This window comes from Chaetodon trifascialis, chromosome 20 (assembly GCF_039877785.1).
Source record: "Chaetodon trifascialis isolate fChaTrf1 chromosome 20, fChaTrf1.hap1, whole genome shotgun sequence".
In the NCBI taxonomy this organism is placed as follows: Eukaryota; Metazoa; Chordata; class Actinopteri; order Chaetodontiformes; family Chaetodontidae; genus Chaetodon; species Chaetodon trifascialis.
Genome location: NC_092075.1, coordinates 362,501 through 383,171, shown reverse-complemented (window position 1 = coordinate 383,171; position 20,671 = coordinate 362,501). Strand labels below are relative to the sequence as shown.

Sequence of the window (20,671 nt, the reverse complement as noted above, 5' to 3'; positions counted from 1 at the left end):
TGACAGTGTGGATGTTTTTATTGCCAGAAACACGGTGAACAAATCATTTTAAAAGGAGTTTGTGGTGTTTGTTAATGCTTCATTAATGCTTCTCAGCTTCTGGTTGATGCCGTTTGATGTTTCAGTCGTAATAGAGAAAACATGAAAGTGTCCACCAGGTGTCAGTATATCGTCAGATCACAGGAGGTGGACTGATGGACGAGGACGAGGATGGTGAGACAGAAGACTGAAGACACGCATGCGTCCTTTGTGGTAGTCAGTGTTGTGCCTGAACGCGTTCATTGAACGATAGTTCGTTCATAATTTGTATTTCTGCCTGATGAACGTTACTGTGAACTCGTTCATCCTGGTGTCTGTGAACGCCACACTGTCTCAGCTTAACGTTCAACAGGGTGTCAGATTTCTACAGAGCCTTCCAGGCGAAACCCGGCTACAACACACCGTAAACAGGCCTTAATATGTAGCGGAAAAAACACCCAATCTGGCAACACCAGCCACCAGCATCGTACCGCTGCATGCATCATCAAAACAAAAAGCAGCAAGGAGCCGTCGTTTGATCATTTAACGAGTTTTATGACAAGGTCGGTGAGGATGGGAGAAATGCTTAGTTTCAGTGTTAACACTGATCAAATATTTGCTGTCTGGTTTTATCTGGGCTGTGGCAATAATTTAGGAAAATAAGAGCTCGCAGCAACATATGAAAAAAAAGAATTATGAACTAGTTCGTTTTTGGAAAGGTGAACTTAGTTCAACATGTTGAACTCTGAACTGAACTAGTTCATTTAAAAATCTGTGAACTGAACTTTGAGCTAGTTCATGTAGAAAGTGAACTTTCCAACACTTGTGGTAGATTCATTTCTCAGGTGACAGAAAAGATGAAATAAGTTGCAGCAGCTCAGAGACAAACTCAGATCTCCAGGAGACGGACAGTAGTCCCTGCGTCCCTCTTCTGGGTTCAGAACTTTGAAAAAGGATTTTAAGAACCAGAACTCGGCCCTGTGAACCACTTCCTGTTTAGGTGGATGTCCCTCAAGTTCTGCAGCTCCTCGTCAACACGATCTCACCAGTTTTTTAGCTTTGAGAGTCTGTGGGGAGACTGGGATGATCCGCTGCCCTCTGTGTGACCTCTGAGCCGGACTCTCGACCTCGGTCTGCGGGTGTGAAAGGAGTCCAAACTGATCCTGAATCAGCCTGTTCCTCCCAGACAGGTGTGTAAAATGTGTGTTGTATTTATGAAAGGTGTCCTGATGTGGTTTTACATCAGTCTGAATCTGCTGCAGCTGACGGAGGACAGTGTCCTGCTGTTTACCAAAGACTGGACATCACATCCCCAAAGAGTGGTCTTGATCAGAGGTTTCCAACATTAAAGTTACAGAGCTGACGCGTGAGATACACATTGAAGTTTATTATAACAGAAGAACACCAAGGACAGTGTGATCCAGAGGAAGTGTCTCCTCATTAAAGGGGGGCGCCGACAGATCTGAAGAAACGTCTCATTCTTACGTCTTTACCTTGAAGGACGTTTGACCAGCTGATGTCTTTGCTGCTGGATGCCTGGCTGTGACGGCCTGGTGGAACATGGGGGCGGCTGCAGGATGGAGGTCTGGGTGGAGGTGATGGCCACTGATGATGAGTCAGAGGATGAAGCACGTGGTCATGGTCAGACCTGGACTCCAGCCGAGCTCAGAGTCTGGAAAAGGTTTGTTTCGGCGTCGCGTCCCAATGCACCTGAAACGAGTCAGAATCTGCATCTTTACACTAATCAGTGAGGTGTTTTCAGGTGAGTTTGTGCTAGAAAGGATCGGCAGCTCCTCACTTTCTGCCTGAGTCTGGTTTCCTGACTGTTCGGCAAAGTCCACTTTTCCTTTCACTCCAGTCATGACTCAGCTTTTTGTCTGGGAGAGTGTTTCTGTGAAATCATGTGACCACAGCATCCTCCCTGTGAGCCATATAAACCTCAGCCTCTGCTCGGCACCGGAGAGCTGCAGGGAGCCGACACAGGTAGGATGAACCGGCTGCTTTCACCTGTTCACAGCAGGGATGGACAGAGAGATGTCTTTGATGTAAGTGAAGACTGAAGGTTGAATGAATGAATTCATGATTCATTCATTCATTCAGAGTCTGATCATTGGCATCATTTTCTATAAAGGTCTGTGTTTTTCTCTTGTTTTGCTGATTCAGTTGTTGGATGTTGGCTTCAAGTGGACGGACAGAGATTGTTTTTTTGTGGCGACAGTCTACAGAGACAAACAGCTCTGATCTGATTGGATGACTTTTCTGTGTTGAACTTGACGTCTTCTGAAAACTTTGAGACGCTTTGATGCCTCCAGCTGTGTTTCTCGTTAAAATCTAAACTTTCACTGTTGCTTTTTTTTTTTTTAAATCACAAGAAGAAGGACACTTTGAAGGTGAGACGTTCATCTTATAGTGAACTGCTGTCCTAGTGTGAGCAGGCTAAGCACAGAGCCATGACCCCCCCCACACTCACTTCCGTGTTCCTCTGTGTGGGAGGGGCCACAGCCTGCAGGGTGTTCTCAGTCTTCAGTCTCTTAATGCAGAATCTAATCACAGCTGGCAGGACAGACCAGTTTTTAACGAGCTGCTCCGTCCTCAAGGTCCCATGAGGCCGATTTCATCACAACGTGAGTAAAAACTTCCCTCCACCTACAAAGAGGTGGAGGCTGTCAGTGTCTCCTGCAGTGCATCGCAATGCTGCATCTCATTACGACAATTACAACATGACGGAAGAGTTAAGACAGAAAATGTCCGACTGGTGTGATCATATAAACCATTTACAGGTGAGACATTTTTAATGAAACCTAATAGGACGCAGGTAGAAGCTGTAAACTGACCATCCGAGTGAGGGACCTCATAATGCAGGTAGACTGTCAGAGTCAGGGACCTCATAACGCAGGTGAACCATCAGAGTGAGGGACCTCATAATGCAGGTGGGGGGCCATAAATCTGTTGACACATTGTGGGAACACAATGCAGGTCCCCACAATGTAAATTATTAAATTTTAGTGTGAAGACTGAGGTTAAAGTCAGGTTAAGATTAGGTTCAGAAAAGAAATCGATCAGGTACGTCTGGTTCAGCTCCTCTTCAGCAGAATTTAAACCTGCCTCTTCATCATAATGCAGGATTCATAATATAAAGACACTAAACGACTTGAAGAGGCATTTATTAAAGACCCCAGCAAGAAGAGCAGCTTCATCTGGTTTGTTCTGTGTTCAGTAGTGTTTGAACTTGTGTCTTTACTTTTCTACAGGAACACCTCAAACATGGCCTCCAAAGTTCTGATCCAATCAGGATCCCCGACTCGCTACCAGCTGGTGACAAAGAAAGAGAATATTGGAAGTCTGAGGAGAATGACCCTCAGTGAAAAAAGTCCTAACAAGACAAACAAAACCATATTACTTGTTGGTGAAACAGGAACAGGAAAATCGACTCTGGTCAACGCTCTGGTTAACTACGCCATGGGAGTGGACTGGGAGGACAACGTCTGGTTTGAGATCGTAGAGGACGAGTCGAGTCGATCAGGAAGTCAGAAATGGGACGTGGTCGTGTACCAGGTCTTTGGTTTCGAAGGTAAAACTCTGCCCTACTCTCTGACCGTCATCGACACTCCTGGATTCGGAGATACCAGAGGGACTGATGGAGACATCACCGTAGCTCAAAGGTTGTTGGACTTGTTCTGCTCAGATTATGGAGTTCATGAGATTGATGCAGTGGGTCTGGTGCTGAAAGCCACTGAGAATCGACTGAGCGACCGACTGAGGTACATCTTTGATTCGGTATCGTCTCTGTTTGGAAAAGACATGGAGAAGAACATCGTTGTCCTCGTCACACACTCAGATGGACGCAGACCTGAAAATGCTCTGAAAGCCCTCCAGTCTGCAAACATTCAGTGTGCTAAAGATGAAAAGAATCAGCCTGTTTACTTCTTGTATAATAACTGTCAGGATGCTGACAGGACAGAGGACATAGAGTCCCTCCAACAGGCAGTTAGAATAACGACCAGAGGAATGAGCCAGTTCACAGACTTCCTGGACAAAACTGAAGCAGGAAAGCTGGAGATAACGGTGGATGTTCTGAGAGAGCGAATCAGACTCATGGCCTGCATCCAAAACCTGCAAGACAGAACTGAGATGACTGGACTGAAACAGAAAGAAGTCCAACAGACTCAGGATGCTATGAGGGAATATGAACAAGAGATGAAGAACAATGAGAATTTCATCGAAGAAGTTAATGAGGACTACAAAGTCCAAGAATCTGTCCATGGTGGACGGAGGTGGTGGTGGTGTGGCTTGTTTTATAAAGAACCTGTTTGCTGTCCTGTCTGTGAGGAGAACTGTCAATATCCTGGATACCCAGTGATCAGGAGTCCAGGACACTGTGAGGTCATGAAGGATGGCTGCTGCACCGTGTGTACCAGGAAGTGTCCTGAATCACATCATGTGAAAGAAAACTGGATCTACGTGAACAAGACGAGAAAAGTTCAAAAGACCATAGACGACATGAGAAAGAAGTATGAAGAGAGTAAAACCGACTGTGAGGAGACGACAAAACTTCTGGAACATCTGGAGAGGAATTTGGAAGAACTTCAGAGAGAAAAAGATCAGCTGCTGGAAGAGTCCTTCCAGCATGTTGTTTCACTGGAGCACATTGCCCTGAATATCAATTCACTGTCCACTTTTGTCCACTTGGACTTCTTGATTAAGAAGATGAAGGAGAAAGGGGACGTGGAGAAGGTGCAGAAGCTGGAGGACATGAAGAGTCGAGTGGATGAAGGAGTCCTGGCAGCGCTCCAGTACAAACTAACAGCAGCTGTTAAAGAAGCCATGAAGTAAGTGAACAACATCAATCTACCTGCCCAGTGTAACCCAGTCCAGTACCAGTACACACCAGTGCAGACTATAAGCAGGGGTGCAGGTAACTTTTTCGTCAGGTGCTCAGGTGAGTACCAAGAGATGGTGTTTGGTACTCACCCCATACACAGAGTGGTCTTAATGAACAGCCTCCCTCTCTGTCCTCTTCCTCAGTGTCCTGCATGGTAGATGATGTCTTCTAGTGGAGTCTCAGGTTAGCTGTCTCCACCCACAGGTCAACGACTGGCTTTGGGTCAGATGTCCCTGTGGTCGTTTCTGATGGGTAAAAGTGGATCAGGACTGAGAGACGAGCCTGTGACCGACCAGATCTGGACTTGGTTTTTATAATGTTGAGATGTGAGAATGTCCTCCCACATGCTGCTCTGCTCAAGGGCAGCGGAAGAAACGATTTCATTTATTTTAATTAAATTTTACTCATGTTGTGACGCATCACACGGAAAACCCTTTCACATTGGTCTCGGTTGTAATTTAGAATCGAGTGTGTTTACTTGGTATTGTTTTGAATGCAGTATGTAAATCCTTTGAATTCCCTGTGTGCACCTTCAGCCTAGCTGTGATGTCTTCAGTGCCGTTACAACACATTTAATGTACAGCTGAAACATTTTGGTAAATTCAACTTTTATTTAGTGTCATTAGATTCACTTTCATGTAGCTTTTAACAATGAAAAGAAAGTAAGAAGCAGGGAAGGTTGAAGACGATGTAAATGATCTATTTCTTCTACAGGAATGATCGCACCTCGCTGAGATTCAAGCACATCATCTCGAAAAGTGTTCTGATCCAATCAGGATCCCCGACTCGCTACCAGCTGACACCAAAGAAAGAGAATATTGGAAGTCTGAGGAGAATGACCCTTGGTGAAAAAAGTCTGAGCAAGACAAACAAAACCATATTACTTGTTGGTGAAACAGAAAAAGGAAAATCGACTCTGGTCAACGCTCTGGTTAACTACGCCATGGGAGTAGACTGGGAGGACAACGTCTGGTTTGAGATCGTAGAGGACGAGTCGAGTCGATCAGGAAGTCAGAAATGGGACGTGGTCGTGTACCAGGTCTTTGGTTTCGAAGGTAAAACTCTGCCCTACTCTCTGACCGTCATCGACACTCCTGGATTCGGAGATACCAGAGGGACTGATGGAGACATCACCATAGCTCAAAGGTTGTTGGACTTGTTCTGCTCAGATTATGGAGTTCATGAGATTGATGCAGTGGGTCTGGTGCTGAAAGCCACTGAGAATCGACTGAGCGACCGACTGAGGTACATCTTTGATTCGGTATCGTCTCTGTTTGGAAAAGACATGGAGAAGAACATCGTTGTCCTCGTCACACACTCAGATGGACGCAGACCTGAAAATGCTCTGAAAGCCCTCCAGTCTGCAAACATTCAGTGTGCTAAAGATGAAAAGAATCAGCCTGTTTACTTCTTGTATAATAACTGTCAGGATGCTGACAGGACAGAGGACATAGAGTCCCTCCAACAGGCAGTTAGAATAACGACCAGAGGAATGAGCCAGTTCACAGACTTCCTGGACAAAACTGAAGCAGGAAAGCTGGAGACGGTCATTCGACGTGAGCAAACTGAGCTGACAGACTGTGTCCTCGAGCTGCAAGAGAGGATCGTGCTGATTGAAGCAAAGCAGAGAGACATTCTGCAGAAGCGGAACAATGAAAAGATCCTCATCGCCGAGGGTTTCTTTGTGAAGACAGTGACTTACTGTCCTGTCTGTGAGGAGGACTGCCACTCCCCATGCAAAGCGTCCTCAGGTCCAGGAAACTGCCAGGTCATGAAAGGTGGCTGCTGCACTGTATGTCCCAGAAAGTGTCCCCTATCAGATCATGTGAAAGAAGACAGGACGTATGTGAAGAAGACAAGGAAAGGCCAGAAGACCCTACAAGATGGGACCTCTGCAGGAAGTGAGAGTGGGTCAAACCTTTTGGAAGAACTTCAGAAAGAAAAAGATCAGCTGCTGGACAAGTCCTTCCAGCGTGTTGTCAGGCTGGATCAGATCTCTCTCACTGTTAATCCATTGTCCACTTACGTCTACTTAGACTTCCTGATTGAGAAGATGAAGGAGAAAGGAGACCGAGAGAAGGTCGAGAAACTGGAAGAGATGAAGAGTCGAGTGGAGGTACGAACCAGAGCCGGACTACAGCTCGTGTTCACGAAACTGAAAGCTGCTGTCAGTCAGCTCAAGACACAGTGAAGCAGGTGGACGACGTCGTCCTCTGTTTTTTCTCTGCATGAAACATTTTCATTCAAAGTGTAACGAAAGAAAAGTGTGACACTCGTTTAAGAGCTCAATCAGAAAAAGAAATGTAGCTCCTGTCAGATTTCAGTGTGCAGATCTGGTCTGCAGAAACCTCTCCAGAGCTCACAGTCGGCTTCCTCCACTAACCTGACGTCTGAGACATCATTTACACCTGAAACCTGGTTTCTGTCATAAACCTGGTCTCAGGTAGACTTCTCCTGGAGACGTCTGTCTGTTTGTTGTGTGTTTAAGCGTCTTTGGCCTTCATTCAGTCAGTTAAACGTCATTTAAAGAGGAATGATTCAGTTTATTTCATCAACTCTCTCAGCCACCACCAAGGAAGAAATAACAATATTGATTATTGTCACTGATCATTTAGGACAGGTTCATGTTTAGACAGCGGTGGAGTAATACATAAAGTTGTTAATAATTTGCTCACTGGCGTTTTGAATGTTTTTAATGACTCGTTCGGATACTTAATAACATCCTGTCGTTCTTCTGTGATAATAAAGTTTCTTCATCTGCATCTTCCTGAACTTTCTTCTGTTTCTCTGTTACTGAAACAAACAAACAAACACTGCGCCATTTTAACCGAAGCATCATGAAGAACACGTGATACACTCCTCTGCATTGACCACTAGAGGGCGCCGACACTGCATCACTGAATTTACACCATTAAGACAAAGTGCAGCTCTCAGGTGTCTCCGAGAGAAAGCAGCTCAAAGAAAACCACGCACAAAGGTCTGTACTACATGTCTGAGGTGGAAACAGACCAGTTTCTGGTGTGAGACGGACTCAGTGTGGTCTATAAGATAAGATAAGATAAGATAAGATAAGATAAGATAAGATAAGATAAGATAAGATAAGATAAGATAAGATAAATCAGCAGTGACCAGCAGCTGAACGTGACACACAAACTTAATTTCAGTAACTCTGAAAACATCAACAACTAATTCAGAAATAAAGACTGAAAGTCAACTACGACTCCCAGCATGCATTTCACCGAGAACCATCCAATCACAGAGCCCCACGTTCGGCTCCATTCCTTCTCCTATTTCCGGTGAGCTCACGTTCCCTTCTTCTTCTTCTTCTTCTTCTTCTTCTTCTTCTTCTTCTTCTTCTTCTTCTTCTTCAGCAGCAGCGCGGAGGCTCATGGGTATTGTAGTTTAATGAGGTGGAAACTCCAACTGACATTCAGAGGGTGAAGCTGTGAGCGTGAAATGATCCAGAGGAAAACCTGCGCCGGTCCCGGTCCGTCCCGGGCCACGGGTCGTGTTCTGCTCTGGTTCGGACTGCAGCTGGTGTCCTGCGGCTCCTCCTGCAGGCGGCGCTGTCATTCTGGTGTTGATGGTTACCATGGCAACCGAACGCCTTCCTGCGTTGTTTTCAGCAGCTCGTGACTGTTAGAGTTCATCAAAACGGTTAAAGTTCATCAGATCAAATCTTTAAAATGCTGCTGAGTCAAAGAAGAGCGAAGTGTGGACAGTTCACAGGACCGACGGCTGTGGTGAGTCACCGACGACACAGACAACAGACAGAAAACTGAGAGACCGACGGACAGACAGAGGGACAGACAGAGGGACAGTGAACTCTCACAAACGTTTAATCATTAAGATTTGATTTTGTTTTGCTTTCTCATCTGTGATTATAAAGTTGAAAAAAGTTGTTAAAGTTTGGACTGAATAAAAAAAAACGAGCATGTTCGTCATGAAGAGCTTAGCTGATCTGTCTCATCAGGATTCTGCAGGTCTCACCAGGCTCTGGTCCTGATGAGGTTCAGATCAGAACACGAGCGTGTCTCATGGGACCAGCAGAGACCCGATGGACGGACCAGGGACTCACACTGTTTCTGTGTCAAACAGAGAGCCAAAGTCCCGCCGTCCAGACCCATGGACCAGCTGTTCCTGACCAGGCAGAAACAGGACGCCGCCCGAGACCAGGTCCTGGAGTTCAGCAGGTACCAGCAGACCTGGGACACCAAGAACTCCTGGCTGAAGAGTTCAGATGGTCGTTTCCAGAGACGAGCCGTCCAGAGGCGCGTCCAGTCTGCTCTGAACCAGCAGGAAGTCCACGTCCAGGACAGGAGAGACAGGTGAGCTCATACAGCACACCTGAGACAGGTGTACGTGTACGCAAGTACTTTACCTGAGTGGTTTCATTCATACTTATACTTCATCTGACAGGCAACCGTTGTACTTTTACTACGTTTAGTTACAGTTACTTTGTAGTTACTTCATGGACTAGAAAACAGCTGTTTATGACGTCTGTGTGACTGATGAAGACGAGCGCAGCTTCTTCCTCACTGTGTTTACATTCTGTTACCTGGTTACTGTGGACGCACAGTGACACACAGTAACCAGGTAACGTCAACTTCATCCACCAATCAGATTTCACCTGAGACACAAACCATCAGTTCTGTTACTGTTGATACTGTAACTACACAAATACCTGTGTACCTGCATGTCTGTCTGCACCTGTCTGTCCTCATGTGTCTGTCTGCACACGTCTTTCTCCACCTGTGCGTCTCCACCTGTGCGTCTCCACCTGTGCGTCTCCACCTGTGCGTCTCCCCAGGCTGCGTGCGCTGCTGGAGGAGGAGGAGCAGCAGCTCCAGCAGCAGATGGAGGAGAAGATGGAGACCTCAGTGGAGAGAGAGGCGAGGATGAGAGAACGAGCGAAAGTCCTGAGAGACAAGAGAGAGACAGAGAGACAGCAGCTGGTCTCAGAGAAGCTGGAACAGCTGTTCAGGTAAACCCACCTTGTTTCTTTTGGAGTTGTTCTACCTTTAGCCTTTAGAACGTGTTTTATCTACAGACTTTGTTCTATCTTTGAAACTCGTTCTGTGTTTACATCTCGTTCTGTCTTGAGAACTTATTCTGTCTTTGGAACATGTTCTGTCTTTAGAACTCGTTCTGTCGTTCTCTCTTTAGAACTCGTTCCGTCTTTGGAACATTTTCTGTGTTTAGAACTTGTTCTGTCTTTAGAACTCGTTCTGTCTTTGGAACACGTTCTGTCTTTGGAACATGTTCTGTCTTTAGAACTCGTTCTGTCGTTCTCTCTTTAGAACTCGTTCCGTCTTTGGAACATTTTCTGTGTTTAGAACTTGTTCTGTCTTTAGAACTCGTTCTGTCGTTCTCTCTTTAGAACTCGTTCCGTCTTTGGAACATTTTCTGTGTTTAGAACTTGTTCTGTCTTTAGAACTCGTTCTGTCTTTGGAACAGGTTCTGTCTTTGGAACATGTTCTGTCTTTAGAACTCGTTCTGTCGTTCTCTCTTTAGAACTCGTTCCGTCTTTGGAACATTTTCTGTGTTTAGAACTTGTTCTGTCTTTAGAACTTGTTCTGTCGTTCTGTCTCTAGAACTCGTTCTATCGTTCTCTCTTTAGAACTCGTTCTGTCTTTAGAACCCGTTCTGTCGTTCTGTCTTTAGAACCCGTTCTGTCGTTCTGTCTTTAGAACCCGTTCTGCGTTTAACATCGGGGCGCTCAGTGTGACGTGGTTCTGTCGTTGAGGACATGAACGTTGTCTTGCTCCTCTCGTCATCTGTTGTTGTTCTCAGCTGTTCTTCAGTGTCGGCTCTTTATTTGAGACCCGGCCTTTATTTCCTGGAAGTGGCTGCACAGAGTCTGTTTCCAGCCTGTGTCACCTCACCTGACTGTGGCCGTGTTTTCAGGGAGCAGTGTGAGGAGCTGCGGACCCTCCAGAGCCGACGCACCGTGCGGCAGGTGTGTTTGGAGCGAGAAGCTCAGGTGAGGAGCCGACAGGAGCGGCTGCAGCAGCAGAAGCAGGAGGAGAAGGTGGTCCAGGAGCTGCTGGAGGAGGATCGCAGAGCCAGAGAGGAGCACGAGGCCCAGAAGGAGCAGAGGCAGCGGCGGAGGAAGCTGCAGCAGCTGGACTTCATCAGGACTCAGATGGAGGAAGCGGAGCAGCAGAGACGGCAGCTCAGACGGCTGAGGGAGGAGGAGGCGGCGCTCATGGTCAGCACGCGTGTCACAGCCGACATTTAACACAGCTGAACGAGCAGCACTGAAGTCCAAACCTCTGTTCAAAGACAGCTTTACTGACCCCACGCCGGGACGTTGGTTTCAAAAATGGTCACAAACAGACAGAAAGAGAGTGTTTAACACTTCAGTGCATCACATTCAAAAGTGTTTAAATGTCCCTTTAAAGCACTTGTGGGGATGAAATGTCCTTGTTGAGTATTCCTCTCTGTTGTTGGCTGCAGCTGCAGCAGCAGCAGGTGCAGCAGGTGCAGCAGCAGCTCGAGCAGCAGCAGAAGCTCCGGGATCAGCGGACCAGACGCCGGCAGCTGGATGAGGGTTTACGGCTGAAGATGAAGCGTCTGGCCAGAGAGCAGCAGGACGAGCTGCAGCTGGACATGAACGTCCTGCAGCAGCAGCTCAAACTGGGAAGTGATGAGAAACAGGACGCTGCTCAGAGGAAGGTAAGTGCACCTGAGGCTCACAGCTCACACCACCTTTACCTGTAAGAGGGATTCTGAGCAGCAGGATGCAGTAAATGTACTTCTTAATACTGTCCTGTAGAGGGCCTCAGAGTGCTCCCTGGACCAATCAGAGACACTGATTCCAGACCAGCTGAGACTCATTGAATGTGTTTACCTGTGCTCACCTGCGTGTGTGTGTGTGTGTGTGTGTGTGTGTGTGTGTGTGTGTGTGTGTGTGTGTGTGTGTGTTGCTCAGGCTGACATGCGTGAGCAGCAGCAGAGGTATCAGCAGTATTTGTCCGAAGAGCTGCAGAAACAGAGGAGGGAGGAGGAGGAGACGGAGCAGCTGATGGAGGAGAAACTGAAGGAGGTCTGGACCAAACGAGAGGAGCAGAGCCGACTGCAGGGAGAGGCCAGAACCCGGCTGATGGAGGAGGTGATGGAGGCTCGAAGGCTGCAGATCCAACACAAACGTAAGAAAACTTTTATCATACTTCGGTTTGTTCAGACAAACAGTGAATGCTAGCTGCTAACCGCTAGCTGCTAACCGCTAACAGTTCAGTGTTTGGATCAGCTGATTGATCTTCTTCCTCTGAGCTCCATTAAAACTCATCACTGTTGTTCTTCATCACATGAACACACACACTGCAGTTTATTCTGACTCTCTCTCTCTCACACACACACACACACACACACACACACACACACACACACACACACACACACACACACACACACACACTGCAGCACCAAACGTGGATTCATCCGCCGTTTGGTCCCAGTCCCAGCGGACGCCCCATGTCCTCCAGTTTGTCTGATAAAACTGCAGTGAGCAGCTGTTTGAGGAGTTTTAAAACGACTGTGTGTGTGTGTGTGTGTGTGTGTGTGTGTGTGTGTGTGTGTGTGTGTGTGTGTGTGTGTGTGTGTGTGTTCAGTTGACATGGACAGGCAGAGACAGGTGGAGGTGTCCACAGAGAGAGACGAGCTGAACAGAGCAATGGAGGAGATGAAGCTGATGGATGAAGAGGAGAAGAGACGGTACGTCCAGGACACCATCCTGTCTCTGAACTGGTCTCTGCTGGTGCTGAACTGGTCTGTGTTTGTCCCCGCAGGAGGAAGCAGACCTGTGAGGCGTACCAGGCCGACCTGAGGGCTCAGGTGAGGCAGCAGCAGCAGCTCCGCGCTGAGCAGAGAGCTCAGGCTGAGACGGAGTACCAGCAGGGTCTGATCCAGCAGGAGCTGTACAACCAGAAGAGAGACGAGATCCTGTCCAGACCCACGTCCCACACCACCGCCCCCCATCCATTCAGACGAGCAGAGGGGTCCAGGTCTGCCTCACATGTGCTGAACACGCTTTAAAACGCTTCCTTACTCAGACGTGACTCTGAAAAGACGATGTGAATAAAGATGATGTGTGTTCACGCTGAGCTTCGCCTCCACTCCTTTCAAAGTCTGCATCCAGCACGAGGTCACATGACACGTCCAGCACGAGGTCACATGACACGTCCAGCACGAGGTCACATGACACGTCCAGCACGAGGTCACATGACACGTCCAGCACGAGGTCACATGACACGTTCAGCATGAGGTCACATGACATCACATCAGGTCAACACTCAAAGAAGAATCACTGAATCAAAGAGGGAAACACGTTGAATGCGAGGAGAGAGCAGCTGGTCAACGCTCAGTAACCGCTGAGTCTCCGCCATCGTCCCCCGGCAGCAGCATGTGGACGTCTTCCTCCTGGCCTTTTTTTATTTTGTCCTTTTTTTTGTCTATTAGGTCTTTTGTGTCTCAGGTGAACAGACAGATGGACGGACAGACAGACAGACAGACAGACAGACAGACAGACAGACAGACAGACAGACAGACAGACAGACAGGTGAGCAGACAGACAGACAGACAGACAGACAGGTGGACAGACAGACAGACAGACAGGTGAACAGACAGACAGACAGACAGACAGACAGACAGGTGGACAGACAGACAGACAGGTGAACAGACAGACAGACAGACAGAGACAGACAGACAGACAGACAGACAGACAGGTGAACAGACAGACAGACAGACAGACAGGTGAGCAGACAGACAGACAGGTGGACAGACAGACAGGTGGACAGGTGAACAGACAGGTGAGCAGACAGACAGACAGGTGGACAGACAGACAGGTGGACAGGTGAACAGACAGGTGAGCAGACAGACAGCTGGTTGGGTAATGAGCGTCTGTGAGGAGGATCCTTGTTGCTAAAGTCTGTTTGGTTGTGAAACGTGAAGCTGAAGACGTTCGTCTGCTCAAACACATGAAACCACATCCACCTCCGGCCGACACCTCACGTTACATCACACATGGATTCAGGGTGGACAGAATAACATGAACACCTCAACGCTCCAAAATCCAGCTCAACACAACCAGGAAGTGAACGCGTCCTCACCTGAGGACATCACCAAGAAGAAGGAGGAGAAGAAGAAGAAAGTGTGAAAACAATCGCATGATGGACAGAACTTTATTTAAACTGAGCTCCACAACACAAACAGGTGTGACCTCACTCTGTGTTTCACACCTTTCCTCAAAGCATCCCCTGCAGGTGACTGAAGGCAGAACCTCAGGACTCACCTGGTTCATGTCCTGACCTCCACTTCGAGACACTCACTCTTCAAGGGGCCCGTCCGAATATTGCAATTCCCATGAGCCTCTGCTGCTGTTGCTGCTGCATCACTTCAGGTGAGAGAAGAGTTTGTCACCATGGTTACTGAAGTCAAAACTCCAGCAGGACTCAGAGATTGAATAACAACTTTATTGTCCTCACGCACATTACAAAAACATTTCAGTCACATGGCATGAAAAAACATGGTGTCCATGGTGGACAGGACGTCCTGTGGCTCAGGTCCTCTCTACACACACGCTAGCTTGGAGCTAAATGCTAATGTCACCGTGCTAACATGCTCACAGTAACAATGCTAACATGTTTAGCAGGTGTAAAGTTTACCATGTTCAACATCTTAGTTTAGCATGTTAGCATGCTAACATATGCTAATCAGCAGTAAACACAAAGCACAGCTGAGGCTGATGGGAATGTTGTCAATCAGAGGACACTGGACACTCTTCATCACAGTCATCCAACAGACAGACAGGCCAAGAGACAGACAGACAGACAGACAGACAGACAGACAGACAGACAGACAGACAGACAGACAGACAGACAGTGAGTGAGTGAGACAGACAGACAGACAGACAGACAGACAGACAGACAGTGAGTGAGTGAGACAGACAGACAGACAGACAGACAGACAGACAGTGAGTGAGTGAGACAGACAGACAGACAGACAGACAGACAGACAGACAGACAGACAGACAGACAGACAGACAGACAGACAGACAGAGAGTGAGTGAGTGAGTGAGTGAGTGAGTGAGACAGACAGACAGACAGACAGACAGACAGACAGACAGACAGACAGACAGACAGACAGACAGAGAGTGAGTGAGACAGACAGACAGACAGACAGACAGACAGACAGACAGACAGACAGACAGACAGACAGACAGACAGTGAGTGAGTGAGACAGACAGACAGACAGACAGACAGACAGACAGACAGACAGACAGACAGACAGGCCAAGAGACAGACAGACAGACAGACAGACAGACAGACAGACAGACAGACAGACAGACAGACAGACAGACAGTGAGTGAGTGAGACAGACAGACAGACAGACAGACAGACAGACAGACAGACAGACAGACAGACAGACAGTGAGTGAGTCAGACAGACAGACAGACAGACAGTGAGTGAGTGAGTGAGACAGACAGACAGACAGACAGACAGACAGACAGACAGACAGACAGACAGACAGACAGACAGACAGACAGACAGAGAGTGAGTGAGACAGACAGACAGACAGACAGACAGACAGACAGACAGACAGAGAGTGAGTGAGTGAGACAGACAGACAGACAGACAGACAGACAGACAGACAGACAGACAGACAGACAGACAGAGAGTGAGTGAGTGAGACAGACAGACAGACAGACAGACAGACAGACAGACAGACAGACAGTGAGTGAGACAGACAGACAGACAGACAGACAGACAGACAGTGAGTGAGACAGACAGACAGACAGACAGACAGACAGACAGACAGACAGACTTCTTTCCAGACGTGTGTCTTTGCGGCCTTCATGGTAGAGGCTCAGTGATAAAGCCTGTGCCGGATGGACCAATCACAGTCGTGCAGGTAAACAGCTCATACCTGCTGAAGGAGTGGTTTGGGAGTGGACTCATATGCTGCTCCCCACACTCAGATGATCGAACGTACGCTCAGGAAGGTGTTTTCAGAGGACAGCTACCTGCACACCTGAGCACACCTGAGGACCTGCTGACTCGGCCCGAGGATGACGAGCGATTATTACCCATACTCCAAGGTAAAGGTCGTTTATCTGTCTTTATTGCTTACTGCTGAGGACACAGGACAAGACTAATCTGTGTGGGTCAATGTTCACTGTCAGGACACACACACACACACACACACACACACACACACACACACACACACACACACACACACACACACACACACACACACAGACACTCACACTCTCACACACACACACACACACATACAGACACTCACACACACACACACACACACACACACACACAGACACTCACACACACTCACACTCTCACACACACACACACACACATACAGACACTCACACACACACACACACACACACACACACACACACACATACAGACACTCACACACACTCACACTCTCACACACACACACACACACACACACACACACACACACATACAGACACTCACACACACACACACACACACACACACAGACACTCACACACACAGACACTCACACGCACACACACACACACACACACACACACACACACACACACACACATACACACACTCACTCACTCAATATCAGCATGTTCTTGTCCACATCACCATGGCAATAAGATGTCTCTCCTTAATGTGTCCTGAGGCCTGAAGCAGTTTGACCAGAGGATCATTAAATACTGCACTGATGAACAAACGTGCAGTACTGCAGTACTAATACCAAAATATACTATGTTACCAGTAAAAGTCCTGCTAAAAAACCCAGAAGTATTAACAGTCAAATGTACTTCAGGTATTAGAAGTATAAGTACTTGTTGTGCAGCATGAGTGTGACAGCTGGTGTATTAAAACATGAAATGTACTGCAGTACAAGTATCAGAGCAGCAGTATGTAGTACTCAGTCACGTTTTATTCAAGTACATTTATCAACAGTTTGTTCACATAAGATAAGATAAGATAAGATAAGATAAGATAAGATAAGATAAGATAAGATAAGATAAGATAAGATAAGATAAGATAAGATAGACTTTATTTATCCCACAATGGGTGAAATTCACGTTACAGCAGCAAGAAGACAGGGGACAAGAAGACAGGGGACAAGAAGACAGGGGACAAGAAGACAGAGGACAAGAAGACAGAGGACAAGAAGACAATAAATATACTGCTCAAGTGTTATATACCCTATGGTGATTTACAGTAAGGTAAAAATATGAGGACGAAGAGGAGGAGGAGGACAGTACTGCAACGTTACTCTGTACTTTTACTCAAGTACTACACTAAAGTACACTTTTGAGGCCCTTGACCTTCAATTACTTTTCACTTGTACTCCAACACATTACTACAGTTTTTACTTCACTCTATGTACCTGAGTTATTCTGTACTGCAGATTTACGCACAAAGACAAGAGACAATACAACAAAGTACTTCACATCAAACCGTGAAGACATCACAGGTGTCTCACAACAGAAAAGTACTGCTTCCACATGAGTACGACAGAGTAATACTCCGATCACTCACCGACAGCGGACTGGTCTGTCCTGGTCTGAGGTGGTCTGCTCTGGTCTGAGGTGGTCTGCTCTGGTCTGAGGTGGTCTGTCCTGGTCTGAGGGGGTCTGTCCTGGTCTGAGGGGGTCTGTCCTGGTCTGAGGTGGTCTGCTCTGGTCTGTCTGGGTCTGAGGGGGTCTGTCCTGGTCTGAGGTGGTCTGACTCTGAACATCACATCACTGATAAACATATTCACTTCAGTGAAGAAGTATTTCTAAAATGAAACGCAGTACTCCTGCTGTTTAATGTCTGATGGAGTACCAGACGTGTCCTCTGGTGGTTCTGGACTGACTGCTCCATCAGTCATGAAATGACGTATCCGGGGACCGTTTGTGGGGTCCGGACCCTCACGTTGAGAACCAGCAGTGTGTGTTGTAGTACTGTGGCGATCCAGCCGGGGCTGTGTGTGTGTGTGTGTGTGTGTGTGTGTGTGTGTGTGTGTGTGTGTGTGTGTGTGTGTGTGTGTGTGTGTCAGGAAGTAGTCCCGTGTCGTGTGTGTTTTGGCCTCGGACTGTGTTTACGGATTATTTCGCGTGTTTTTCCGCGCGCTGAATTAAAGCGTGTAACTGCGGAAACGACGCGAACGTCGCCCGAGCGGCGGAAACACCCGCCGCGCGGCGAGTCCTTCCGAACAGACTGACCGAAACTCCGCCGGGACACCTGCCCGCACCGGGGCGTGCGGACTACAGCGGTCCGACTGGTTCACAGGAGCAAAGTTCCCAACAGGACGGCAGCGGTTTCTTAATGGGAGCAACGACTCGACCGTCGTAGTTTGTCCGTTCAGGGAGGGAGCACGATGTCTGTGAACGAGCTGTACACAAAGGTGAGTCATTTACCTGTGAAACACACCGACGTCATACTCGATACTGCCAGAGAAGCCTGGACCTGTTTCCTGCTGCCAGGCTGGTCAGTTCAGTCGGTGAAGGCTGTCATACAAACTTCATCCAGAGCTCTGTTGAACAAATCCTTGTTTGTACGAACAGCCGTGTTCTCCCATAAAGCTTCAGCTCCGCCGGCTCAGCTCGACATGAACCAAACTCCATGATGTTTTAGTTAAACTTTGTGTGGAGACACCTGTTCGTAGTAACGTCTTCAGGCAGTGCCGTCGTCCGTTGACAGCGACCAAAAGTTTAAATATGATCAAACTTATAGGTGTGCAGCGGATTACTTGTATGCCGAATGTGCCAGAAAACTACGAAGAGTTCATCTGACAAATCATGTCCTCAGACTTTTTGTTACAAACGACAACATACTTTAAATTTACATATTTCTGAAGGCAGTTCAACACTGCAATGAGCGGACAGGTGCACGAGTCGTTAGGTTGACCTCGCGGGAGGAACGTTTCCTGATTGTTTGGCTGAAATCAGAGTTTCTCATGTCTTAGCGTCAGCGTGCTAACTGGCTAACAGCAGTAACGTCACATGATGGAGCTTTTTACTCATCTCAGCTTTGATATCACGGAGGACTGTTTGTGTCAGGCTGTTTGAGTTGATGAAAGACAAAGTCCAGGTGCATTATGGGAAACGTAGGACCCAGTGTTTTTGGACTAACAGGTTGTTTGCAGATGACGTCATGTCACTCGTTTGTTGTGTGGTGAGGTGCAGATGGAGGGCAGGAAGTGATGTTCTGCATAGGAAGCACTGAAACACACTCAAATGGCGATGTTTTTAGTCGTTGACGGTCGCTCGAATCGATCAAAAAGAGAAACCACGAGGAACTTTTATCAGCTACCAAAAGTTGTCGTTCTTAATGATGAAAAATTCAAGAAATTTACTGAAAAACGCTGGAAAAGAAGTCTCGCTAACTATCTGCGGTCAGGAGGAGCCGAGTCGGGTAATGGTGGAAACGGTGCAACACGCCTGATGGAAGCGCTCAGTGTCGTCCATCAGGTCGGTCAGACGCGTCGCGTTTCACGTTTAGCTAACGATACGCATCACCATGTGGCGCGTTATCTGTCATTTCTGTTTCCATGAATAAATACTTTAAATAAAAGTTTCTCTGTTAGATTCCTGTAAAGTGAAACACGTCAGAGAATCAGTGAACGCGTTCATGTCGAACACATAAAAACGGAAAAAGAAAGCCGGCTTTGTTTTGGCTCCTCTGGGCTTCCGTAGCCTTCCTCTTCGTAGACTCTGAGCTGTTCGACTGATTCTTTTCGGTCATGAACGAGGTCGCTGGTGTTCCGGCCTGTTGTGGATCCGGTCTGCAGCACCAGTTTTCAGGTCCGTGTTGGACTTGTCCCACGTGAACGTGTCCATGTGACAGACGTAGACCCTCGTTTAGGTTCGAGTTCTGTCCTCCTGTCCACAGGGACATCCAGAATGCAGAAGAACGTAAAGTGTCGTCCAGGACTCGTCTTTATCAAACGCGTCCTCAGTCTCTGCTTGACAGCACAGATCTGTCTTATGGATGCTGTGATCTGATTGGCCGGATCAGGGTCCGCACTGATAGATGAGGAAGAGAGCTGAAGTGATTAATTGATCGGTCGATTGGCAGGAAGTTGCTTTCATCGTCTCAGTGACCACAAACTGAAAGTGTTCGGCTTCTGATCTGCTGATTGGACAGGACCAGGACAAACTGTGACGGACGTGATTGATTGAGATTGATCAGTGATGGATCAGCTCTGATCAGTCTGTTTAATCGTGTGCTTTTAGCCGCGTCGTGTTTTTATTCAAGTGCGTTTTACTGCGTTTCAGCAGGAAATAAAACCTCGAAGGCGAAGAGACGTAAAGACACGACTGTCCTCAGACTGAACGTTCAGTCGGTGGGTGGACAGATTCACGTGGACAGACAGACATTCGTCCTCAGCTGTGCGTCCTTTATTCTGTTATGGTTAGAAGTACTGCAGTAATACTACAGGAGTACTACAGCAGCAGTATCAAATGCAGTATTTGCAGCACACAGAGAGTTTTATAGATCCAACATGATACTGACCGTCTGTACTTCAGCGCCACAGACACACAGAGAGGATCAATGAGTCGACATATTGACCTGGGGGTGGACCCCCCCGTCACCCCCCCCCAGCCGCCTGCTGTTAGTCTGACCTCCTCATGAAGCTGAAGCCCCGCTCGGACTTTATTGATCTTTAACTGAAGATATCAGATCAAACCATATGAAGATTCTGCAGAGTGATCGATCAGCTGATCAGCTGATCGATGGAAAATTCATCGAACTGTTGAACTGA

General features: G+C 47.5%; 3 protein-coding genes across 4 annotated transcripts in view; all 3 read left to right on the top strand.

Annotated features, from left to right (window-relative positions):
- The first annotated feature begins 3,274 nt into the window (after positions 1-3,274).
- On the top strand, positions 3,275-7,156 carry LOC139348805 (uncharacterized). Its single transcript, XM_070989151.1, has 2 exons — positions 3,275-4,847; positions 5,615-7,156. Exons 1-2 carry the CDS (start codon positions 3,283-3,285, stop codon positions 7,089-7,091), a joined length of 3,042 nt encoding a protein of 1,013 aa, XP_070845252.1. The 5' UTR covers positions 3,275-3,282; the 3' UTR covers positions 7,092-7,156.
- Positions 7,157-8,459: 1,303 nt separating this feature from the next.
- On the top strand, positions 8,460-13,004 carry cfap53 (cilia and flagella associated protein 53). Of its 2 annotated transcripts, XM_070989322.1 has the most exons (8): positions 8,460-8,643; positions 8,999-9,228; positions 9,711-9,884; positions 10,808-11,111; positions 11,360-11,578; positions 11,835-12,051; positions 12,514-12,616; positions 12,691-13,004. In XM_070989322.1, exons 1-8 carry the CDS (start codon positions 8,587-8,589, stop codon positions 12,935-12,937), a joined length of 1,551 nt encoding a protein of 516 aa, XP_070845423.1. In that variant the 5' UTR covers positions 8,460-8,586; the 3' UTR covers positions 12,938-13,004. The 2 variants fall into 2 exon arrangements, with proteins under 2 accessions (XP_070845423.1, XP_070845424.1); XM_070989323.1 differs by lacking the exons at positions 8,460-8,643; positions 11,360-11,578 and having other exon boundaries at positions 9,004-9,228; positions 12,691-12,998.
- Positions 13,005-18,093: 5,089 nt separating this feature from the next.
- myo5b (myosin VB) overlaps positions 18,094-20,671 on the top strand; it is a 30,819-nt gene continuing 28,241 nt past the window's right edge. Inside the window, exon 1 of the mRNA XM_070988972.1 lies at positions 18,094-18,310. Coding sequence (XP_070845073.1) covers positions 18,284-18,310 — 27 coding nt within the window. The 5' untranslated portion in view covers positions 18,094-18,283. The remainder of the gene's footprint in view (positions 18,311-20,671) is intronic.

What these genes read in the sequence shown, in the direction of transcription:
- LOC139348805 (XM_070989151.1), top strand. Translation starts at nt 3,283, where the DNA reads ATGGCCTCCAAAGTTCTGATCCAATCAGGATCCCCGACTCGCTACCAG. An exon ending in GCTGTTAAAGAAGCCATGAA is followed by an intron (nt 4,848 to 5,614) that starts GTAAGTGAACAA and finishes TTTCTTCTACAG; the next exon opens with GAATGATCGCACCTCGCTGA.
- cfap53 (XM_070989322.1), top strand. Translation starts at nt 8,587, where the DNA reads ATGCTGCTGAGTCAAAGAAGAGCGAAGTGTGGACAGTTCACAGGACCG. An exon ending in GTCCAGGACAGGAGAGACAG is followed by an intron (nt 9,229 to 9,710) that starts GTGAGCTCATAC and finishes GCGTCTCCCCAG; the next exon opens with GCTGCGTGCGCTGCTGGAGG. An exon ending in GATGAAGAGGAGAAGAGACG is followed by an intron (nt 12,617 to 12,690) that starts GTACGTCCAGGA and finishes TTGTCCCCGCAG; the next exon opens with GAGGAAGCAGACCTGTGAGG.